The 21,336-nt window shown below is 34.8% G+C and overlaps 1 protein-coding gene across 12 annotated transcripts in view; it reads left to right on the top strand.

Annotated features, from left to right (window-relative positions):
* The window catches only part of DLG2 (discs large MAGUK scaffold protein 2), a 1,987,603-nt gene that overhangs the window by 424,319 nt on the left and 1,541,948 nt on the right, over positions 1-21,336 (top strand). For all 12 annotated transcript variants that reach the window (XM_038568427.1, XM_038568453.1, XM_038568428.1 and 9 more), the window contains exon 4: positions 13,672-13,767. In XM_038568427.1, coding sequence (XP_038424355.1) covers positions 13,672-13,767 — 96 coding nt within the window. The remainder of the gene's footprint in view (positions 1-13,671; positions 13,768-21,336) is intronic.

The raw sequence follows: 21,336 nt of genomic DNA on the forward strand, positions 1-21,336 counted from the left end.
TAATTTCTGGGCTTACCATTGATCCCTGTACTTATGTGTTCCTCTGACTTCACTTTCTTGCTGAAGTACATCCTTTAATATTTATTTTTGGAAGAGTCCTGATAAATTATCTTAGTTTTTATATGCTTGTGCTCTCACTTTTGCATGATAGCTTAGCTGGGTATATACTATTAGGTTAGCAATTACTTTCTCTTTACTATATGAACATATATTCTATTGTCTTTTGATCTCTATTGTTACTAAAGAAAACCTTCTTATTTTAATTGTTTTTCTGTAACCAGTCTTTTCTCTCTTGCAGGTCTTAAATTTTCTCTTTATCTCTGATGATTTTCAGTTTTATGGCCATGTGTCTGAGTGAATACTTTATTTATTTTGGTCAGTTCTTAAAAAGCTTTTTGTATCAGAAGACTTGTCTCTTTTTCAATCCTGACAAATTTTTAATAATATTTATTCAAATATTGCTTCTCTATTATTCTCTCCACCTTTTTAAATTATAGTCCAAGAATGTGTGAATTAGTCCCTCTCAATCTATGCTTCATGTCATTGTATTATTCTTCCACAATTTTCTATCTTAGTCTTTCAGGGTTATATTCTGAGAGGATGCCTTTTGCTGTCTTCTAATTCTTTCTCAATAGTTTAGACTTCAGTTCATGACATCTATTAATCTTTATTTGTTTCAACAACTGTACCTTTTATTCAATTTTAATTCACTCTTTGTTATATCTACCTGTCTTGTTACATCTATTCTTGTTTTATAATATAATTTATTATTTGATTTTTAAGAAATTACCTTTAAGTCTTCTTTTACCTCCTTTTGCATCCTATGTTTATTGAAAGACTTTTCCATATTCTTCCATTGCATTCACATTGGACTTTTCCATATTCTTCCATTGCATTCACATTAGACACATTCATTAATTGGACATATTAAAATTCAGGTTACTCATTTTGTTCATAGTGTAGTACAATATTTTTTCAAATGGTTCTGCAAGTGCTTTATAAAAACTATTTATTTCACAATAATAAAATATGAAGAAAAATTGAAAAATTAGTAAAAATATTGCCTGTATAATTCTCAAAAGGTTCCCAGAGGTTAACAGTTTACTACATATGTGTTATTCTCTCAAAAATTTGCTGATATATATCCCTTAGCCCTTAAATACTTCAGTTTGCATTTTCTGAATACAAGGACATTCTTTTATATGAGCAAGTTACAATGATCAAAATCAGAAAATTAATCTTGATGTAATAGTGTTATCTATTCTACATACCTTGTTCAAATTTTATCAATTGATCCATTAAAGTTCTTTATAGCAAAAGAGAAAACAATTTTTCTGATCAAGGCTCCAATCTAGGATCACACATTGAATTTAATTCTCATGCCTTTTTAGTATCCTTTAATGTGGAATATTCTTCAGTCTCCCCTCAGTTTTTTTCCATGAATTTGACTTTTTTTTCCCAAGAATGCAGATGTTTATTTTATACAGTAGTCATCAATTTGAGTTTTTCTGGTGTTTCCTTATAGTTAAATTCAGTTTATGCATTTTTGGTATAAGACCTACAAAAAGGGAACACCTGAGTGGCTCAGCAGTTGAGTGTCTGCCTTTGGTCAGGGTGTGATCCTGGATCAGGCTCCCTGTGTGGAGCTTGCTTCTCCCTCTGCCTGTGTCTCTGCCTCTCTGTGTCTCTCATGAATAAATAAATAAATAAATAAAATCTTAAAAAAAGACCTACAAAAGGGATATATCCTTTTTAATACATGATCTCCAAAAGAATTTAGAATATCTCTTTGTTCAAATATTGATAATGTTAAGTTCATTGATTTGATTAAGGTAGCTTTCAGGAGCTGCTGTTTTTCCCAAGTAATTAGTAAGAATCTGAGGGAGATACTTTGAATTTAGATCAATATAGTGTATTTCACTTATTTCCACTCACTACTTTTAGCACACATTTATTATTCTTACCTAAAACAATTATTACTAAGGAGACTGACAGTGGTTTTCTAATTCCTTCATTTCTTCTACACTTATTAATTGGCATTTTCCTATAAGAATGTGCTTTCCCTTATCTTTCATTTGTTTGTTTATTCATTTCTTTTTATCAGTATAAATTTATGGATATTCATTTTATTGTGTGGGTTATGATTTGTTACTATCTTTATTTGTTATTCAAATTGTCCTAAATATGTCCATTGCAATTCCCTTCATGTTGGCCTCTGTGTTCTTTTGAAATATTCCCATCATGTTTTGAGCACTTTCTTATTTTCTGGCAGAGTAAGATGTCCCAGGCTCATCTTGTATTTTCTCTCCCCAACAGAGATTCCCTACTTCTACTTAATATAGAATGGTATTTAGAAGCCAACATCTGAATATCAGTTGTGTTCATTCTTACTGAAGTTTTATCACTATTCTAAGACCTCTCAGCAGATAGAATTAGGAAATATATGACAGAATTTGGAGAAATATACCCATATTTATTTTTATATCTCTCCATCTATCTGTTTATCTGTATATCTACCATCTTTTTAAACTTTGAGTTCATAGAAATAGATACCTTCATTCTAACCTAATGCCAAAGTATTTATTCATTATTCTTTTGCATATTTATAACTCTCTTCTCTGATCATGAGAAACATGGCTTCCATCGTGACAATACAGTTGCTTAATTTTTTCAGTCTTAGAATACACATTAGGGAATTTTGAATTGCTAATCCTTATTATCAAGTAAACCTATATGAAAGATATCCCATTATCAGCATGCTTTTACATTTATGAAGGCTCATTTTGAGTGTGAGATATATTTTTGTTTTCTATACTTTCTTTATGGAAAGTAATTCCTGAATGAAATTTTATGTTTGCCCCTCATTTGGCCTCTTGGGCTTCTAGTCCATAATCAGGGCTTGTAACAGCTTCATTTCTCCATCCCCATTGTAATATAGCAGCTTTCACAAATCTAATTGTAGAGCTAGCATGTAGGTTGACTCAATTTCTGGTAATGAAGTAATCTTTGTAGATCCTTTTTCTACTGCATTGAAGTTTTGTTTTATTTCTGATTCATAGAGATGTTTATATTGTCTTAGATTTCAACTATACCTTTTGTTTCCCCTCTTTCATATGGTAACTATCTTTGTGGGCTACTTATAATAGAAGGAATGTGATATAAATACAAATTCACTGGGCCATCTTGACAAGAAACATAACCACAATTCATTATGTCTTTTCCTAATTTGGGATATATGGTTATTTCATTATGATTAACAAAATTTTAATGAACATACTTGTATGTGCATTTCATATGCATCTCTCATTTTTTCTTTAGGATATATTTTTATAAGTGGAGTTTATAAGTAAATGGGTAACTGGACTTTCAAGATCTTTGAAAGATATTTCCCATTCTCATATTTCTACAGAATTATTATACCAGGTTATATTCAGACCTACTGTGAAAAACAGTACCAAACCTTTGGTAACACTACTTTGAATTACTTTTTTGGAAATTAAATAAGTAAAGAATATAATTTTGATCATTAATTAAATTTTCTAGGTATGCTTTAATAACATTTCGTTATTCTTTTGGCATTGTCCTCTACTCTCAGCAGAATTATTCATAGCTTTATCAGAAAGTTCTATAGCCAGTTGCTTAGTGTCTGTCTTCTCAAGTTGGCAGTCTGCAACTTAAGGGCAGTGGCTCTGTTTATTGGACACTGATTCCCTTATGCTTGGCACAGAGTAGCTCATCAATATAAATTATTTGAAATAACAAATTCACAAATTCAAATGAGGAAATCATTGAACTTTGTGTCTTAGATTAGTTGTCATTTGTTAACATTTTTCTTTCTCTTTTGTCATCCCCTGGTTCTCTCTCTCTCTCTCTCTCTCTTTTTTTTATTTTAGTCTGTGCGGGGTTGGTTGAACTTCTTGGATCTCTGAGTTCATTTTTTGGGGGGTCATATTTGAAAAAAGTTCAGTTACTATTTCTTTGAATATTTTTCTACCCAATCTTTATTCTTTTTTTCTGGAACTTCAATTACACATATATTAGCACATGACATATTTTCCTATAGGTCTTTTTAAATGCCTATATTTTAGTTTCTCTCTATTGATCATTTTTATTGCCCCATCTTCAAATTCACTGATAATTTCTTCTGTAGTATCCAATTTACTGATTAAGCACATTCAGCAACTTTTTTTATATTGCAGATTAGATTTTTTAGGTCTTGAATTTCTGTTTGGTTCTTCTTTTATGCTGTCCCTTTCTCTATTAATATTCTCCCATCTGTTCACTCATTATGTTCTACTTTTCTTTTAAATTCTTAAACATATTTATAATAGCTTTTAAAATATTTGTTAGTTAATTCTAGTGTTTTGGACATAGTTGGATCTATTTGCATTGATTTGGCTGTTCCCTTTTGGCAATAGGTCACATTTTTCTGCTTCTTTGCGTGACTAGTAAATTTTGAATGAACTATGAATATTATGGATTCTTCAGTTTGAGAGTTTGAATTTTATTGTCCTCCTTTAAACAGCATTGAGTTTTGTTCTGGCAGGTAGTTCATTTACTGACAGATGAACATAATCCTCTCAAGACTTATTTTGAAAACTTTGTTATAGTAGTTCTGGAGTAGCCATTATTCTAAGTATACAGTAGTGTTATTCATACAGCATGGTTTTTCTAGGTCCTCAATTTGAATTCTGGAATGTTGAGCATTTTCTCTCCCCTTTGGCTACTCAGATGACATACCTCTCAGTACTGTGCATCTTCTTTAATATTTACTCAGCTTATAGTTTCCCAGTAACTGTTTAATGCCAGGCACAACAGAATCTTTTTGTCTGCTTGGGAAACATTTTATCAATCCAAAGACTTAAGAGAAACTTTATGCAGATTTCTGGAATAACCTCTTCTTAGATAACTCCTTTCTGATGCTCTACTCTGTAAATTTTAGTTCCTTCAGAGGCTCTGAATTCTGACCTCAACACTTCAGCTCAGAGAGATCCCGTCTTTGTTTGGCCTCTTCTATTTCCTCAAGGTCAAAAAGTACCTCCAGGCAGAAAGTTAGAGAAATTGTGTGGCTCACCTCATAACATTTCTGTTTTCTCAGGGAATCACAATCTTCCATTGCCTGTAGCCCCAATCTGAAGTGTTGTTTCATATATTTTGTCCAGCTTTATAGTTATTTATGGCATTTGATCTTATCAAGTGCCAGGTACTCTGTGTGGTTGGAAGCAGGCAGAAGTGTTTATCTTTGTAAACTATTAAGAAGTCTGGCTGACTACTATGCAGATATACAAAAAGTGAGAGATATTTCTATAAACCAAAATAGAATCATTTCCAGAATATACTTTTAAAATGAAAAAGCAAAGTAATGAAAATCTATAATATGCTATCTTTCATGTAAGAAAGAAAGAGAAATAAAAACATATACATGTATTTCCTCATTCGTACAAGAGTTACCATAGGAAGAATAAGTCACGAATTAATGGTATTGGCTATTTACAGAGGATGATTACAGTGGAATAAGATGAGCAGGAGAACAACTCTTCTTTAAATATGTTTTTTTAAATAGTTCTGGATTTTAGAATTACATTGTTTCACATTCAAAATATCAATAATGAAGAGGGGGTGCCTGGGTGGTTCAGTCAGTTGGGTGACTAACTCTTGATTTCAGCTGGGGTCATGATCCCAAGGTTGTGAGGTCCAGCCCCACAAGGGGACCATGTTTAGTGCAAGTCTTTCCCTCTCCTTTTCTTTCCTCCTCTCTCCTCACCCTGCTCGTACTCTCTCTAAAATAAATAAAATAAAATCTTTAAAAAAATACAAAATGGAATACAAACAAACAAATGGGCCTAACTATTACAAATGAATGATGTAACCACTTTGAAGGAGAAAGAGAAAAGAACCTAATTTAGTTTGAAAAACAGTATTCAGCTATATTCACTAAGGTTAATGGTAAAAATAAAACAAAACTATTAATTAGGTTTGTTTTTCATAGGGTTAAGAGTTAGTGATTTCAAAACTGATTTATGAGTTTTCAAAGATTGAAGAAAGAAAGAAAGAAAGAAAGAAAGAAAGAAAGAAAGAAAGAAAGAAAGAAAGAAAGAAGAAAGAAAGAAAAAGGAAGAAGGGATAATTCAAAGGAGAAAGTTTGAGAAGTTTCTCTCTGTAACTTTCTTTCTTTACGATGCTGAGATATTCTTTTATATTGTTTCCTATGACATGTTTCCTATGAAAGAGTATTCAAACTCACACTTTTGTAGTTTGCAATGTTTCTTATATCTGAAGAGGATGTAATAAAATGAAGTACAAATAGGTGCTCTATAAATATAAAGGTGAGAAAATATTAATAGGACTGCACTACTCCCGAGCACACTGGTATATGCCTCAGGCTAATCTGCACAGTTCTTATTCCTAGAGGAAGGGGTAGTGATACCTGATGGCTCAGTGTCATGGAGTTTGTTTAACTTACATTTTGGACTTTGTAAGAACTTTTGGTTCTTGAAAGAGCACATATTTTGTGCATGGCACTCACTAATACCAACATACATTTTCAAAAAAATTCAGGTTTGAGAGGAATGGTATAAATTAATAATGATACAAACAAATAAATCTACAAAACAATCAATTCAGGTGTACATATACTTTACAGAAGAGCTCCAGAGTTCATAAAAATTCACTGTAAGTTTTTTTTTATTTGTTCATTTGAGAGAGAGAGTGAGGGCACAAGCAGAGGGGGTGAAGCAGACTCCCTGCAGAGCCGGGGGGCAGATGTGGGGCTCAATCCCAGGACCCTGCAATCATAACATGAACCCAAGGCAGAGTCTTAACCAACTGAGCCACCCAGGCACCCCTGTAAGATTCTTTTAAATAGAAAACTTTTCTGATATATATATATATATATAAAAGGTGTATTCATTTAAAGTAAAGTTGTTAACTGTTTATTAGGACATATTGTATAATGCAGAGTACACCTGTGTAAACACTGTGTATTAAATAATTTAATACATATCTTTGCACGTATATTTTGTTAAGATACATTAAAATACATTACATTACATTACATTAAATTACATTAAAATAGTAATACGCTTATTGCCTTCAAGGAGCTTAAAATCTGCTTAAATGGATAAGAAAAACAAGTAATGCTAAGTTTATTTTCCCTTTTTTTTATATTATGGATTTTTCTTAAAAGAAGTGAGGTGGACTAATCATTATTAAAGATGTAAAGGAGAAGTATATATCCTGAGGGGATCATAGAATGAGGGTGCCCAGCTAGCTGAAGAAGGGCAGAGGATCAGCAAAGGCTTTGTATAGGAGAGGAGGCATACGAGCAGTCCTTTAAAAAGGTAGGCACATTACCAGAAATGGGATACCTGGGAGTCAGAAATGGGTTCTGAAGAGAAAAAAAGTCTTTACTTATTTTTTTAAGGAGAGAAAGAGAGTGCATGCACAAGTGCAAGCAAGGTGGGGTGTGTGCAGAAGGAGATGGAGAGAGAGTCTTAAGCAGACTCTGCACTGAGCTCAGAGCCCTGCTCTGGGGTTTGATCTCATAGCTCTGAGATCATTACCTGAGCTGAATTTAAGAGTTGGACACATAAACAACCGAGCCACCCAGGTGCCCCCAATATGATTCCATTTATATTGAACAGATTTGAGATACAAATGTGATTTTGAAGGAAATATAACCAAACAATTGAAAATGTAAGACTAGAAATTAGGAAAAAAAGATCCTCCAGAATTTGAGAGTCTAAATTTGAGAGTCATCTGGGAGTGAGTATTGAGAGCAGAGGTAGAGGAAAAGGATTTTGGAGTGTCAATTGTCCCCACAGGTTAAAAAGGGGAAGAAGAAATGAAATAGAAGAGGCAAGCAGGGAGATGGGGTGACAACTAGGAGAGAGATTGTTTCTGAATCTAGAGATAAGAATTACGAAAAGGAAGAAGTAGTTAGTAATATGAAATGCAAGAGAAAGTGAAAGACAATGAGAACTGTAAAAAGTCAGGGAAAGTAGAAAACAGTGAGGATTAGGAGGTATGTGGTGAGTTTTAATTGTATAGTATTTAGGTCGAAGAAAGGGCAGAGTTCAGAGATTAAAGCAAAAGTCACAAACTGGCTATTCTTATGTAGACTCCAGCCTAAGTGTATATTTTGTTTGGCCCAGTAGTATATATTAGCTTATGTGGTGTTTAAAAAATACATAATTTTGTCAACATTTAAAAATCAGGGTATTTTACATAGAAGATCAGACTTCTAAATTCTCTTGAAAATTCTAAACATCTGGTAACACTAGGTCTGGATTTCCTCATTGCAAGGAAGAAAACTGGAAATGACTAGAGACTACACCTGATAGACAAGGAATGAACTGTCAATTTTACCAAGGACCATCCATCTCTTCTTACATATTTCTTGTAGCTGGCTCATGTTACTTATTTTGAGCACTTGGAATCATTTGGCATTTTAACATCTAGATCAGTGATTTTCAACTAGGATGTGCCATACTCACACCAGAAATATAGATTGCAAGATCCTGTCCCTACTGTTTCTGATTCAGCAGGTCAGGGTGAGGCCCAAGAATTTGTCTAAGAAGTCTCCAGGTGATGCTGATGCGGACCACAATTTGGAAGGTTCAACGATAAGTAAGTGGTAAGGAAGTTGTTCAGGAGTTTAGTGTAGTGGTTAGATACATAGACTGCATTCAGAGAGGACTAGGTTCTCTGTTTTTCACTTGGGAAATAAGGATGGTAGTATTTACTTCAAAGTAAATTCTCTAAATGAGATAATTCATGTAAAGTATATATCAATATCTTCAAAGCAAGACCTAGCTTAAGTAACTTTTCATTAAATTATTTGATTACATGTTAAGTCTGTTAAATCTTTCAAGAATATTGATTCTAGGGAGAAGGTCAAAGATAGATTGCTAGTTTTGGAAAAAAGTGATCAAGTCTTTTTTTTTTTTTAAAGAATGAAAGAAGTATATAAAATAGAATCACTATTTGCATAAAAGCTAAAGTGATGGGAAGTTACCAGTTGAAGGAATGATGGTGGGGATATGAAAGCATAGAAAGCCAGTCAAGGTGTTGAGATTCAGGAAGGATAAATGGGACACCAACTAGATGAGGTAGGAAAGTTGTATCTAACCCAGCTGTGGGATGGTTGATATGGAGGAAGGAGACTCTGCAAAGGAAGAGATAATCTCCATATTTTAGATGACACCTAGCCAAATGGAGATAAAAGGATTACAAGTCATTTCTTCTAAGACTCATGCTCTTTCTTTCTGAACATAATGCCTTTCAAAGCCCACACAACTTACTGTTAGACTGAATAGAATACTCTTGCTTGCTTAGATAACTTCTTGTCTTTAGAATTATTTCAGTGTCATATTTTTCAGGAAGCCTCCTCTGATTCCACAGTCTGCTGAAGATGATCCTTGCATGTTTTATATTTATTATTATGATTAATGCATTGTATTATAAATTAAATATTTATATATCTATCTGTTCCATTTGATAGATAGGAGGATGGAGAGCTACCTAGAAGATAGACATGTAATATATTTTATTGTTTTTGATATTCCAGGAATTAATAAATAAATTAATAAATATTGGATTTCCAGGGTATAGATACATTTTTATAGAATGATAAATATTAATAACAGTGCTAAATATATTGTTTAATAGATGAAAATTAAAAGTTTAAATTAGATGACTATATGGATACTTGGATGGAGAAACAAATAAACAGGGAACAAGTGTTCTTATATGGCTAAGAATGACAAGCTCAGCTACCTGAGGATACCCAGGTAGCCTCTGCAATCAGAAACATAGTCCTTTACTTTGTGGTCAGCTTGGAATGGTGGATATGATGCCATGTTTGGTTGGATGATGGATCCAGGCAGCAATAGCAGCAGTGCAGCCTCAATCAGCAGACTGATTCCAGTTGGTTTCATCAGGGCTTTACTATGGGCATCTATAATTGGGAGACCTGATTTGTATAGCTCATGAGCCCAGGGAGGAGTGTGTTTAATTTGCCAGTCTGTAGTGTTCTAACAGGATAGACAAAACTTTTAGGCCCTTGACAATTCCCAAGAGTCAGTAAAAATATAACAGGGCTTTTATCAGGAAGCACATTGACCAAGAGCTACAAGAATGATGTTGAGTTTTGCCACCTAAGTGGGGGGACTTCCATTTTCTGTTCTTCACACCTGAAACTAAACACAAATAGCATCAGCATCCCAATGGACACCACCGGCTTCAATTTAGTGAAACCATTAGTGAAGCAGGCCCAGGCATTTAGTGAAACCTCCATGAATCCAGTACCCCATTGAGCCAGCAGCTTTGCCTAAGGGGATTTTGAGTGGAAGGTACTTCTCTTTACCAGAGGTTCTAATCCACCTCACTCACAAAGACTTGTAGCTCAGGGGAGTCAGTAGTGCTGTGGGGCTGCAAAGACAGAGAACCTGCCACAGCTTCTTGCTGAGAGCTTCCAACATAGTCAATTGGTTTGGGAGGGGCAAACCCCTCCCAAACTGTAGGACTTTAAGGATGCTGATTTGTGCCCTAGCTGATAATAAAGACCAAACAAGTAAAATGTCCAAGTAAGACCATACTGTCTCCAGTATTCAGAGTCTAATAAGATGCTGGGCTTCCTTTTTTGATGGTTGAGGCCAAAAAGACAGAAGTATCTCCTTGACTCCTGGAGGGAATTTGCTCAGATAGCCATCAATTTTGTCAGAGTTTACTCTCTGCTCCTGCTATCTGAGGCTTCTGACTTGTCAAGTAATAAGATATTGTCTTAGTTAACAGTTTGAACATCAGAAAGTAAAGTCCCTCATACTAAATCTTAATGGCAAATAGAAGAGGAATTTAGGTATTGAGGAAGTACTGTAAACATACTGGAAACCTTGCCACATGAATGAAAATTGGTCTTGGACCTTGAGTGCCAATGGGGTAGAAAAAAGATGTTTGAAAGGGAACATACCAAGTGCCATCAGTCAGTGAAATGGATTTAATTACAGTTTCATATTGTTGAGGCAATAGGATCAATAGCAGAATCAGTAATTCACTGTAAGCCTCCAGATCCTATTAGTTTTTTTTTGTTGTTGTTTTGTTTTGTTTTTTTCTGGCCATCCTTAGCTGTTGTTCTAAGATATTGCATCTTGGGTTATTATCTCTGCTGCCTTTAAGTCCTTAAAGTTATGATTTCCTTTCTTTCTCCTAAGATTCTCCACTTCTTTTGTAGGACTGCCAAGAGAAAATACAGAAAAGAATTGGAAAGAATGATTTATATGTTCTGTTAGTATTTTTCTACGTATGGCTCTTCCTGATCAAGAGAATCCCGTCTGGACTTTCTGAGAGTTTACAGTGAAATGTTAATACCAATTATATATTCAGCAGTGAAAAGCATACAACTGCTACATTGTGTTGGCCCAAAGAACCCCACACAGAAGGTCATTTAGCTTTCCTGACCCATGGTAAACCCTGCCCAAACCCAATTAGCTGAATTCTGCCCCTCCTTCTGCCGACTCATGAAACCTAGCAGATTGTGATTTGGATAGCTGTATGCAACAGATTTATAAGAGCTTGGGTGCTTGCCCTTCCAGAAGTTCTCCAGCATATTTGGATGGCATGTATGGCCTTCATTCCCTCTTAGGAGCAGGAAACCTTTAACTTCATTCTTAATCGTCTTTTTCCTTCAAGCATCTGAGGTCAATATAATAGGGAAAGGATGGATCATGAATCATGGAGAGTGAGAGAAGCTCTGCAGCAGTAGGGAGGCACATTTATTTATGATTTTGAGGGGTGCGTAGGTGGTTTGCGGATCAGTGAAACAGACTAATAATGTTTTTGGTCCTACTAAAGTCTTAAAGCAGCAGCAAAGCCATCAATACTGCCAATCTACAGACTGGCAATATTAAACAGATGCTTCCCCAGGGGCACACACTACACATATCTATCTGTATCACTCATGTAGATGCCTACAGGAAGGGTCTGATGAGACCAGTGGGAATCAGGCTGCTGACTGAGCCTTCATTGCCATAGTTGCTGCTTGCATTCGTTGTCATACTGAACATGGCAGCATATCAACCATTCCAGACTGAGCAAAATATAAATAACTCTATTTTTCTGATGTAGAAGCTACCTGGGTATCCTCAGGTAGCTGAGCTTGACAGTCCTTTTAGCCAGATTGGTTTTACCCTGTTCCCTTTGTTCCTTCAGTTAAGTTCATCAATTTATCTAATTCAATCTTTTATTTTTTCAGACAAATAATTATCCAGAGATAACTCTGTAATTGATAAATAATAAGATATAACGCCTGCCCTTTAAAGAACTCTAATAGGACAGACAGATATATAAACATGTGATTTATAATGCAATATGTTAATCACAATGACAGATGTGAACCAAGGGAACAGAGAAAAGGAGCATCTGCAATAGAATAGAGTCAGAGAAATCTTGGTTTCTGCTCATAATAGTTGCATATTTCTCTCCTTTCATAATCAACACAGGTACATTGCTCTTAACTATAGTCTGAAAGGAATTGGGAACTCCTGCTCATCTACAATTAATCTTGAGACTTGAGGGTGGTTGGTAGATTGGTGAGGATGTCCTACAGTCAGGGGATAGTCAGCAACAACCATTTGGGAGCTGTCTTTGGATTTACTTCCTGATATTTGGCCTGGAACCACTTCGTAAATTTCTCCATTAACAGGCTTTAAACTGAAGGATCATTATTGTGCAGTTGAACATAAATTTTGTTAACACGTTCGTACCAATTCCCAAAGACATCTCTCAAATGCCTTTTATCAGTCTGCAAGTTTCTGATCCTTTCTCTTCCAGAAAGTCATGACCGTCAACATTCTGTCCTTGTCACCACAGCTGTCAAGAACTGTGAAGGGGTTAAGATTTTACCCTACTTGTAATCTGAGAACCCTGACACAGTTTCATGAATGCCAGAACGTCAGAAGACTCCTAGGACAAAGACAAAGGACTTTATTATTTATGACCTTAGTAGTAGCTAGACAGCAGTTTCTTAAGCCCTAGTTCCTATAATAAGGTAATGCAAAGATGGCCAAGTGATATAGTCCTATACAATGGAGAATAACCTTCAGTTTAGGGAATGGAAACTTCTTACAATGGTCAGTAAGCAAATTTATCTTCTACTCTGGAAGTGAACATTTTTCTCATCCAAAGCTGTAGTTGTGCAAAGGTCCTTGAAAGGACAGTCCATATTGAAAGTAGTTAGTGCCTCTGCTTATTGTGAGGGCTCCAGCAAGTACCACAGAGTAGAGATCCCTGCAAGTATGAGAATTCACATAAGATGAAATTAACCCTTCTATGTTCACCTTCCTATTAACAATGTCCAGCTTCTGCCAATCATCAGGATATTTGAATCATCCAAGTTCAACAGTCCCTAGTGAAAAGCTTTAAAATTTATAAAAACTTGCCTTTGAAGAACTGTCCCATTTTATGTTTTCTCTTCGGGAACAATATAAAAATGGGTTAGACAGCACATTCATATTCTAAAACTGACATAAACAATACTGAATAATGTTTATTCAGATCATAGACATTTTAATATGCATGTTAAAAGTTTGAAAAACATTTAATCATTTAATTCACATTGCAGAGAACAAATAGAGAAGTATTGCCTTTTTAAACTTTTTATTTTTTTTTTTTTAGCTTACAGATTTCCGTGGGCCAAAGGAAAATGCTTCATGTATTGAGCAAAATAAAGACAATCAGCGTATTGAAAATGAGACTGACAAAAAGACAAGAGTAAGTGTTAAGAGTGTTTTCTTTGTTTCTGTGTTTAATGGGCAAGATATGTCTTGTTCTCTGTGAAGTGTAACCTAATTTCTGGCTTTGGCCTGGTTAACATATTGAGTTTTCGTGCTACTGAGTTGACATTGACTGTGTACCGTTTTGAACAGTTGTTGTGTTTTCATTTTGAGAATTTTGTATTTGTGTGTTTTGGTGTGTATTTTTAAGTTGCTAGTAATCACACAGCCATTTGGTAAGCTATTTCACCTCTCTTGTCTTTTCCTATCTGGTTCAGGACAGGCTAAGAACATTCACACAACTCTTCAGTAGTGGCTTTTAGGTCCTATTGGGGTTTTCTGGCAGTAGCTTCCCCTGAACAGTTTGAAATCTACTTCAGTCTTACTTTTTTATGGTTGTCATGTGCATTTATTCAAGATAGGAAGTTGAAATCAATCATCATATCAATACGGTAATGTTAAAGATACCATAATGCTTTAAGATGCTGAAATCAAGAACTTGAATCCAAGGAAAGTATATGTACTTCCAAGGACAAATTTTTCGTTAATCAGCAGCCTCAGATTTAATTTATTTCTGATCAATTGCCACAAATTGATCCTTATTTATTATAGCCCAATGGTAAAACTGAGATTCCATTCTCAATTTTATTGATAAAGACATCAAATTTAATCATGAAAACAAGAAAATAAATCATGATTATTTTCATGAACATCAAATAAATATTTAAAACACACATAAAATTCTCGGGAGATTATTTTATAAGTATTGGCTTTATTATAGCTTCTTGAAATATACCTTCAATGATGTTTCTTCTTGTCTTTCTTCTGAATCTTCTGTTAGTAAGCAGAGGCAGTCTTCATTATGATTCCCTATAGGTCTTCAAGTTTCTGGGTGGCATGTCTACTAAGGGTAAATATCATTAAAGGACAGTTTTTCTGTTGATTATCATTTAGAACCTGGGCTGTTTTCTATCATTGCCAATTCGTTGAGCCTCTTAAATTGACTTGATCTTGGGATTTGGACAAAATTCTGAGTCATTCCCAATTATGAATTTTCATAATTATGATGTGGGGTCAGGAGAGAATGGTCAAGAAAATTCTTGAGATGTTCTGCAGTAAAACTTTGTAAGTTTATTTAAGTAGCACAGGGACAGGGCCCATGGGCAGAAAAAGCAGCATCTTTGCTATATGAAACTGGTGGTTATATGTTTAGTGCTCAAGGGGGAAGGGATGTGAAGGGAATATTAGATCGTAAATGTCTTTTTCAAATTTCTACTCATAAAACTATTTTCACAAGATTCTGCTGGTGCTTTTCATTCAGCTCAATAGTAGCTATTGGTGAGATGTATAGGAAGATATGAGATCCTTTAAGAATGTAGCAGTTGCACCTATTTGATCCTTATCAAAGCTATGCAGGTTATAGGTCAGGCTTCTGAGCTAAAGGTGAACATTTTTTCCTGCTTCTATCTCTCATCAATTATTGTGAGGAACTTAGTTAAAATAAGAAAGTTTGGATGGTTACTTGTCCTTTCATTTAAAAGCACACTATGGAACCTAGAGTCAAATTTAACAAGTGAGCAATTTATGGAATACCTCTATAAAACACCATTGTCTCCTCTACTGAAAAATGTTTTTGTTCAATATATAATGTGTTATTTAAACTATTTGAGACTGTTACAATATGCTAAATGTGTTTCCAGGAAAGGAAGTCATCTAATTTGGCAGTGGCACTATTTTTCATCAAACGGGGAGAAGGAGGGTGAATGTCCATCCATACTAGAATCATGAATACTTAGAAGACAAATTTTTAGAGTTCCTGGCTGTCTAAGGGGATATTTGTATTCTTGCTTCCTGAAAATGAAGTCATCAGGCCTTAGTAGGATACAAATGTGCCAACTTGTCAAGCAGCTAAATTAAATAAGTGCTGGCAAATATACTAGGAAAATTTTTGCGTTTTTATCGTGGGAAAAAATATTGCTAGCCTATGCTATTTAAACTCTAAGAGCTCTAGTTTTTTAATCTTGCAGGGTAGTTATGAGTTTTTAATGAGATCCCAAATATGAACACATTTAGTATGGCCTGGAAAATAGTAGATTTTTATTTTATTGAAATAAATTGCAAGTCTTACATTTATTTTATTAAGGTGGTAGATTCTGTTACAAATAGTTCTCAGGGTTTCCTTGGGCCTATATTACATAACTAAGTGTATAACGTTTTTTTTTTTTTTTTTTTTTTTTTTTGCCAAGAAACCCTTGTTCAGGAAGAGGCTCCTGACTTGATGATTTCTCCTTGTCACCATTCAAAATAAGTTCTGATTGAATTAAAATAAGCATCAGTGAGAATTTCTGAATTATCTTAAGAAAAAAATTATGTCACAAACAAAAGAATGGTTATGATTATTGTATGAACACAATATGTTATTGTAACTACCTAGTTCATAGGCAATTCTTCAAAGGCTATTGACATAAACCACAATTTGAAAATCACAATTATTTAGATCTATTAAATATTACACTGGATTTTGATTTCTTCATCTTCATAATTAGGATGTTAGATCAGATTATTATTATTATTATTTTCGTTTATTTATTCATAAGAGACACAGAGAAAGTGGCAGAGACATAGGCACTCCCTGTGGGGAGCCTGATGCGGGACTCGATCCCAGGACTCCAGGGTCATGATCTGAGCCTAAGGCAGACGCTCAACCCCTGAGCTACCAGGTGTCTCTGATCAGATTATTTTTAAGGCTTCTTCCAGATCCAAAGCCTGATCATTCTGTGGCACTCAATAGCAGACAATAAATTATATTGTATGAATAAAGTCCACTAATAATAAAATATTTTAGCCAGGAATAGCTAATGAGCCCCACACAAATTTAGACTTATGTGATAGGTATATATCTAGAACAATAAACAGGAGTATCTTCATTAGGCCATGTTAGTTTGAAGAAATTTCAACAACCCAGCTCACTGGCCAGTGATGCTTAAAGTGTGGTTCCCCAATCACCAGCTTTAGTATTCTCTAAAGACGTGTCAGAAAAGTTAATTCTTGGGCTCCACCTCAAATCAAGTGAATCAGAAATGCTGAGAGTGGGACCCAGACTCTGTGTTTTAATGAGAACTCCACGTGATTCTTAGGTTTGCTACAATTTGAAAATCACTGTCATGAATAGTAAACCTTTGGATTTCCCTCTGAAGAGTCACTCATCATCTTTTCTGTCACATGCTTTAAATGAGTCAATTTAGGGAAGACTCAGAAAGCGATTCGAGGATTTATAAAGTAAGCAAGATAGAAGAAATGCACCATACATATTCTTTAGGTTTCTTGTTTGCATTTCTCATTTTTGGTGATCTTCCCAAAGACTCTATGTGCTGAGTTTCTAACATCATTCAGAAATATGGTAATGTCCGTATTGCTGTCTACTCTCTCTTGGTTGCTCACTTTCAACTATAACTTAATTCATAACAGGCTTTTGGAAGCTATTATGCCAGGTGGGAGATGTCATCCCTAAAAATATTGATCCATAAAAATCAGAATCAGAAGTAACTTTCAATTGCATTCCTTATCTTTGCTCAGCAGGGAAACTTCCCCTGTTTTTGTTATACTTTTAGCCAAATTTTAGTATGTTTAGAGATGCTTTTGCCATCACTGAGGCTTAGACAACTGATTTTTGCTCTTTGCAAAGTAGTTTTTCAATTGCAGGATTTATATTGTTCCAGTTTCAGAGCTTACCTGAATCATGGTGTTACCACTTGTCATTTGATGTGGAAAACTCTGAAGTTACAAAGGACAATATCACTTGCAAAATGTGTTATAGATATTGTGGAATATAGATATATTCCAGAACTGGTGAAATTTTGTAAATCTAGTGAGAAAATTAAAATTCAGAAATGAAAATAAAGATATTATTGAGAATTCTAGACCTTGACTGATGAAGAAATATTTTAAATTTAATGTAGTTCCTTTATTTTATTATTTCCCTTGAGCAATCTTAAATAAGTGGAAGTACCTTTTAGAACTATGCTCCACATTCAAATAAATCTAATAAACAAAAGGTAAAGTTTGGAGATATGAGAGACAATGAAGATTTTTTTGAAGACTTTATTTATTCATGAAAGACACACAAAGAGAGGTAGAGACATAGAGAGAAGCAGGCTCCATGCAGGAAGCCCGATGTGCGATTCAATCCTGGGACTCCAGGATCAGGTCCTGAGCCAAAGGCAGATGCTCAACTGCTGAGCCACCTAGGCATCCTGAAAACAAGGATTTTTAATCAGATCACAGGGAGAGTTAGGGAACTTTGGCTTGGTGACCAAGTAGATTTGAGAAATGGGTGGTATCAGGACAAAAATGGGGATATTTAGGTTGCCTCATGGATAAATAGAGTGAATTCAATGATGACATCCTAAATTTGAGATAATAGAAGAACAGATAAGAGGAAACATTATGAGAGGTGTTGGGCAGATTGGTTGATAACCAAGTGTAATGTCAAAAGTAGGACAGTGTGGTAGAGTGAAAAGAGCATAAGGTCCACAGTCAGAGAACACACGGTTTATATATTGTCTCTACCACTAATTAATCATGCAAACTTGAACAGATTAAATGGCCTCTATTTTTATTTGTAAAATGTAGGTAGTATAGTGTAAAATATAGGTAGGGTTACAATAAGGATAAAATGAAACAGTTATATATGAACGGACTGACAACTAAATGTTCTGGTTAAGGTGTACATTTGGAGACATGACTGGAGAACTAAATGTCTCTTAAAAATATTTTAAGTTTTAGATAATATTTTCATTCTTTGGTGTTTCAAGTCTAATTTCTTAAGCAGAAAACAGACTATAGCTAATCTTGTGAATTAAAACTGCTAGGTAAAGGTAAATAGTGGACACTATGCAAATGCCATAATGAATGAACACAAAGTTAGGTCCTTTTAACATGAACAGAGTGGTAACTGGGTGGAGAGGAATTTGACTATAAGAAACATATCAAACTGGAAAGGAAGCATGCTATAGGGTAGGTCATAATTGGAAGCCAGACGACTTAGGTCATTTTCTTTTTACTCTGATTATTTGAGTGTTCTTGGACAAATCAGTTGGCCAATCTATGCCTCAGTTTCCTAATCTAAAGTGATTAGATAATTTATGTTTTAAGTTATGATATATTTATAATACTTTGATAGAATAGGAAACTTATTGCTAGAGAATCCCAACATTGCCTTTGAATTTTTTCAGATTAAAATGTATCTGTTAATGTACTCCACTAAACACCTGCACCTTCTGATTAAGAGTAACTTTGCAGTTTGGCTCTATTTCATGATTTACTGCCTTGTCAGTATTTATATAAAGTATCCTCTTTTCCTTAATTCTACTCAGCTGTGAGAAAAAAGGTTTTTATGTTTCTTTGTTTTAAGGAATGAGAGCAAAATGGGGATGTCCCTGCCTTTATATGTGTATGTTAGATGCTCTCCATGGTCCTTATTTTAAAATGGTTCCAAGTTAATTTTCCTGGAGAACTAAGTTAGAAAATACCACAGAATTTTCCCTCCACCCTCACCCCAACCAACCTCAAGCTCCACATAGCAAAGCCAACCTACTGGTTGTCCCCAACTCTGTAAAAACAAACACAGAATCAGAGGACTAAAAGTAATTTTAATAGTAATTTGGAGCAATGACTCTCCTCAGTCTTAAATCTCCTCTACTGGTGCCCTGCTAAGGGAGAATCTATCATCTCCTGAAAAGCCTCTTGTTATAGGATATTTACCACCTCCCAGGGTGCTTACTCCATTTGGGTAAGTTTAAATATTGTGTAGTTATTTTTTAAAGTTTAACTATTTTAGCACTGAGAGTATTTTCTATTTTCTAATGTCAGTGAAAGTAAAGTGGGAAACTTCTAAGTATCTGGAATTAACGGGGAACAATCTTTTCTTTTTAATGAGATACAGTAGTTAACTCTGGCTAATTTGGTTTACTAATTTAAAATATAGAATGTAATTACTCCTCATTTTCTGGTTGATGAAGATATTGTGTTTTATCTTTGAGCATCTTGTAGTGCCTCAGGGTCAATGTTATGCCTTTTAAAGATCAATGACTGGACTTCTATACTAGCATTGCAGGAGATCAGGATTTTGTGTTACCAACTCTGACATATTCATAAAGCAATTTTAACTAGTCAATCTAAATATCACTTTACTGAATTACTAGCAGCATCTAAAGCAACATGAATACTACAGAAATATATTCTGGTCATTTGATATTTCTGTATTTAGGAACTTACTTTTTGTTTTGTTTTGTTTTTATGTATCTTTGAAAACAGCAGTGTATGGTCTGACACATCAGGGAATATTCAGATATAGAGCCCTTAGAACCAAACATTTGAAGTTTGTTTGTTTGTCTTTAAAGATTTTATTTATTTATGAGAGACAGAGAGAGAGAGAGGCAGTGACACAGGCAAAGAGAGAAGCAGGCTCCATGCAGGAAGCCCGATGTGGGACTCAATCCAGGGACTCCAGGATCACACCCAGAGTCAAAGGCAGATACTCAACCACTGAGCCACCTACACGTCCCCAAACATTTGAAGTTAATAGTATTTACTACTTGCATAGATGAATTAATGATGTTGACAGTACATCAGATCAGCACACGACAAAGATGGGATGGGACTTGGAGTTAAATGATCAAGCTTCATGACCTGGTTCATCTGCCCAGTCAGTGGAGTGCCCACCATGCACTGGTTTAGCAACTGAGTAACTATATAAATTTGAGCAAGTCAATTTTTCTGAGCCTCAGTTTCATCACCTGTAAAATTGTACTTCATTCACTGGTTGTAAACACTCAGTGAGAATATGTATGTGAATTTGTCTAATTACAGCCTGCTAAATAAAAAGTTAATGCTGAATCTCAAGATTATTCTTTATCTGTATTTGTAAATATCGTGGTTACTGTAAATCACATCTTTAGAAGCCAAGCTATATTAAAAGTGATGGATTGCAAATTTCGTGTTGGATCCTCATTCTAACCCTGTTTTTTAAAAAAAGAGTTTCCCTGTGATCCATCTTATTCATTTATTCCAAAAAGTCTTCAGCGTCTGCTACACAGCTAGACACTGTTCTAAACAATGGTAATACAGCCACGGACAAAACAGATAAACTTCTTGCTCCCAGGAATAAATTTAAAATAGAGGATATGGTAAGATATAAATAAAGAAGATAATTTCATATAGTGATGGTTGCTATGAAGGAAATAAATAGGATTATGTAGTAGAGAATGATGTAAAGGAATGTAATTTAATTAAGGAGGTCAGTTGAGGAAGGTTTTATAAAGTGCTGAGCTGAATGATGAGGAGAAGACAGCTGTGTGAGAACCCAGGGGAAGAGGGTTTCAGACAGAGGGAACAACAAATTCAAGGCCTTGAGGAAGAATGAGTGAAATACTGTGTTTGAGGAAGAGAGTAGGCCAGTGTAATGGGATGTAAAAAGGTGAAGTGTGGGAAGGGCAGTTAGCAAATACTACAGAGGTGATTTATATCAACTTGAAAACAAAGTAGCATTTCAGACCATATAGCTTTC

The sequence above is a fragment of the Canis lupus genome, chromosome 21 (genome assembly GCF_011100685.1).
Source record: "Canis lupus familiaris isolate Mischka breed German Shepherd chromosome 21, alternate assembly UU_Cfam_GSD_1.0, whole genome shotgun sequence".
In the NCBI taxonomy this organism is placed as follows: Eukaryota; Metazoa; Chordata; class Mammalia; order Carnivora; family Canidae; genus Canis; species Canis lupus.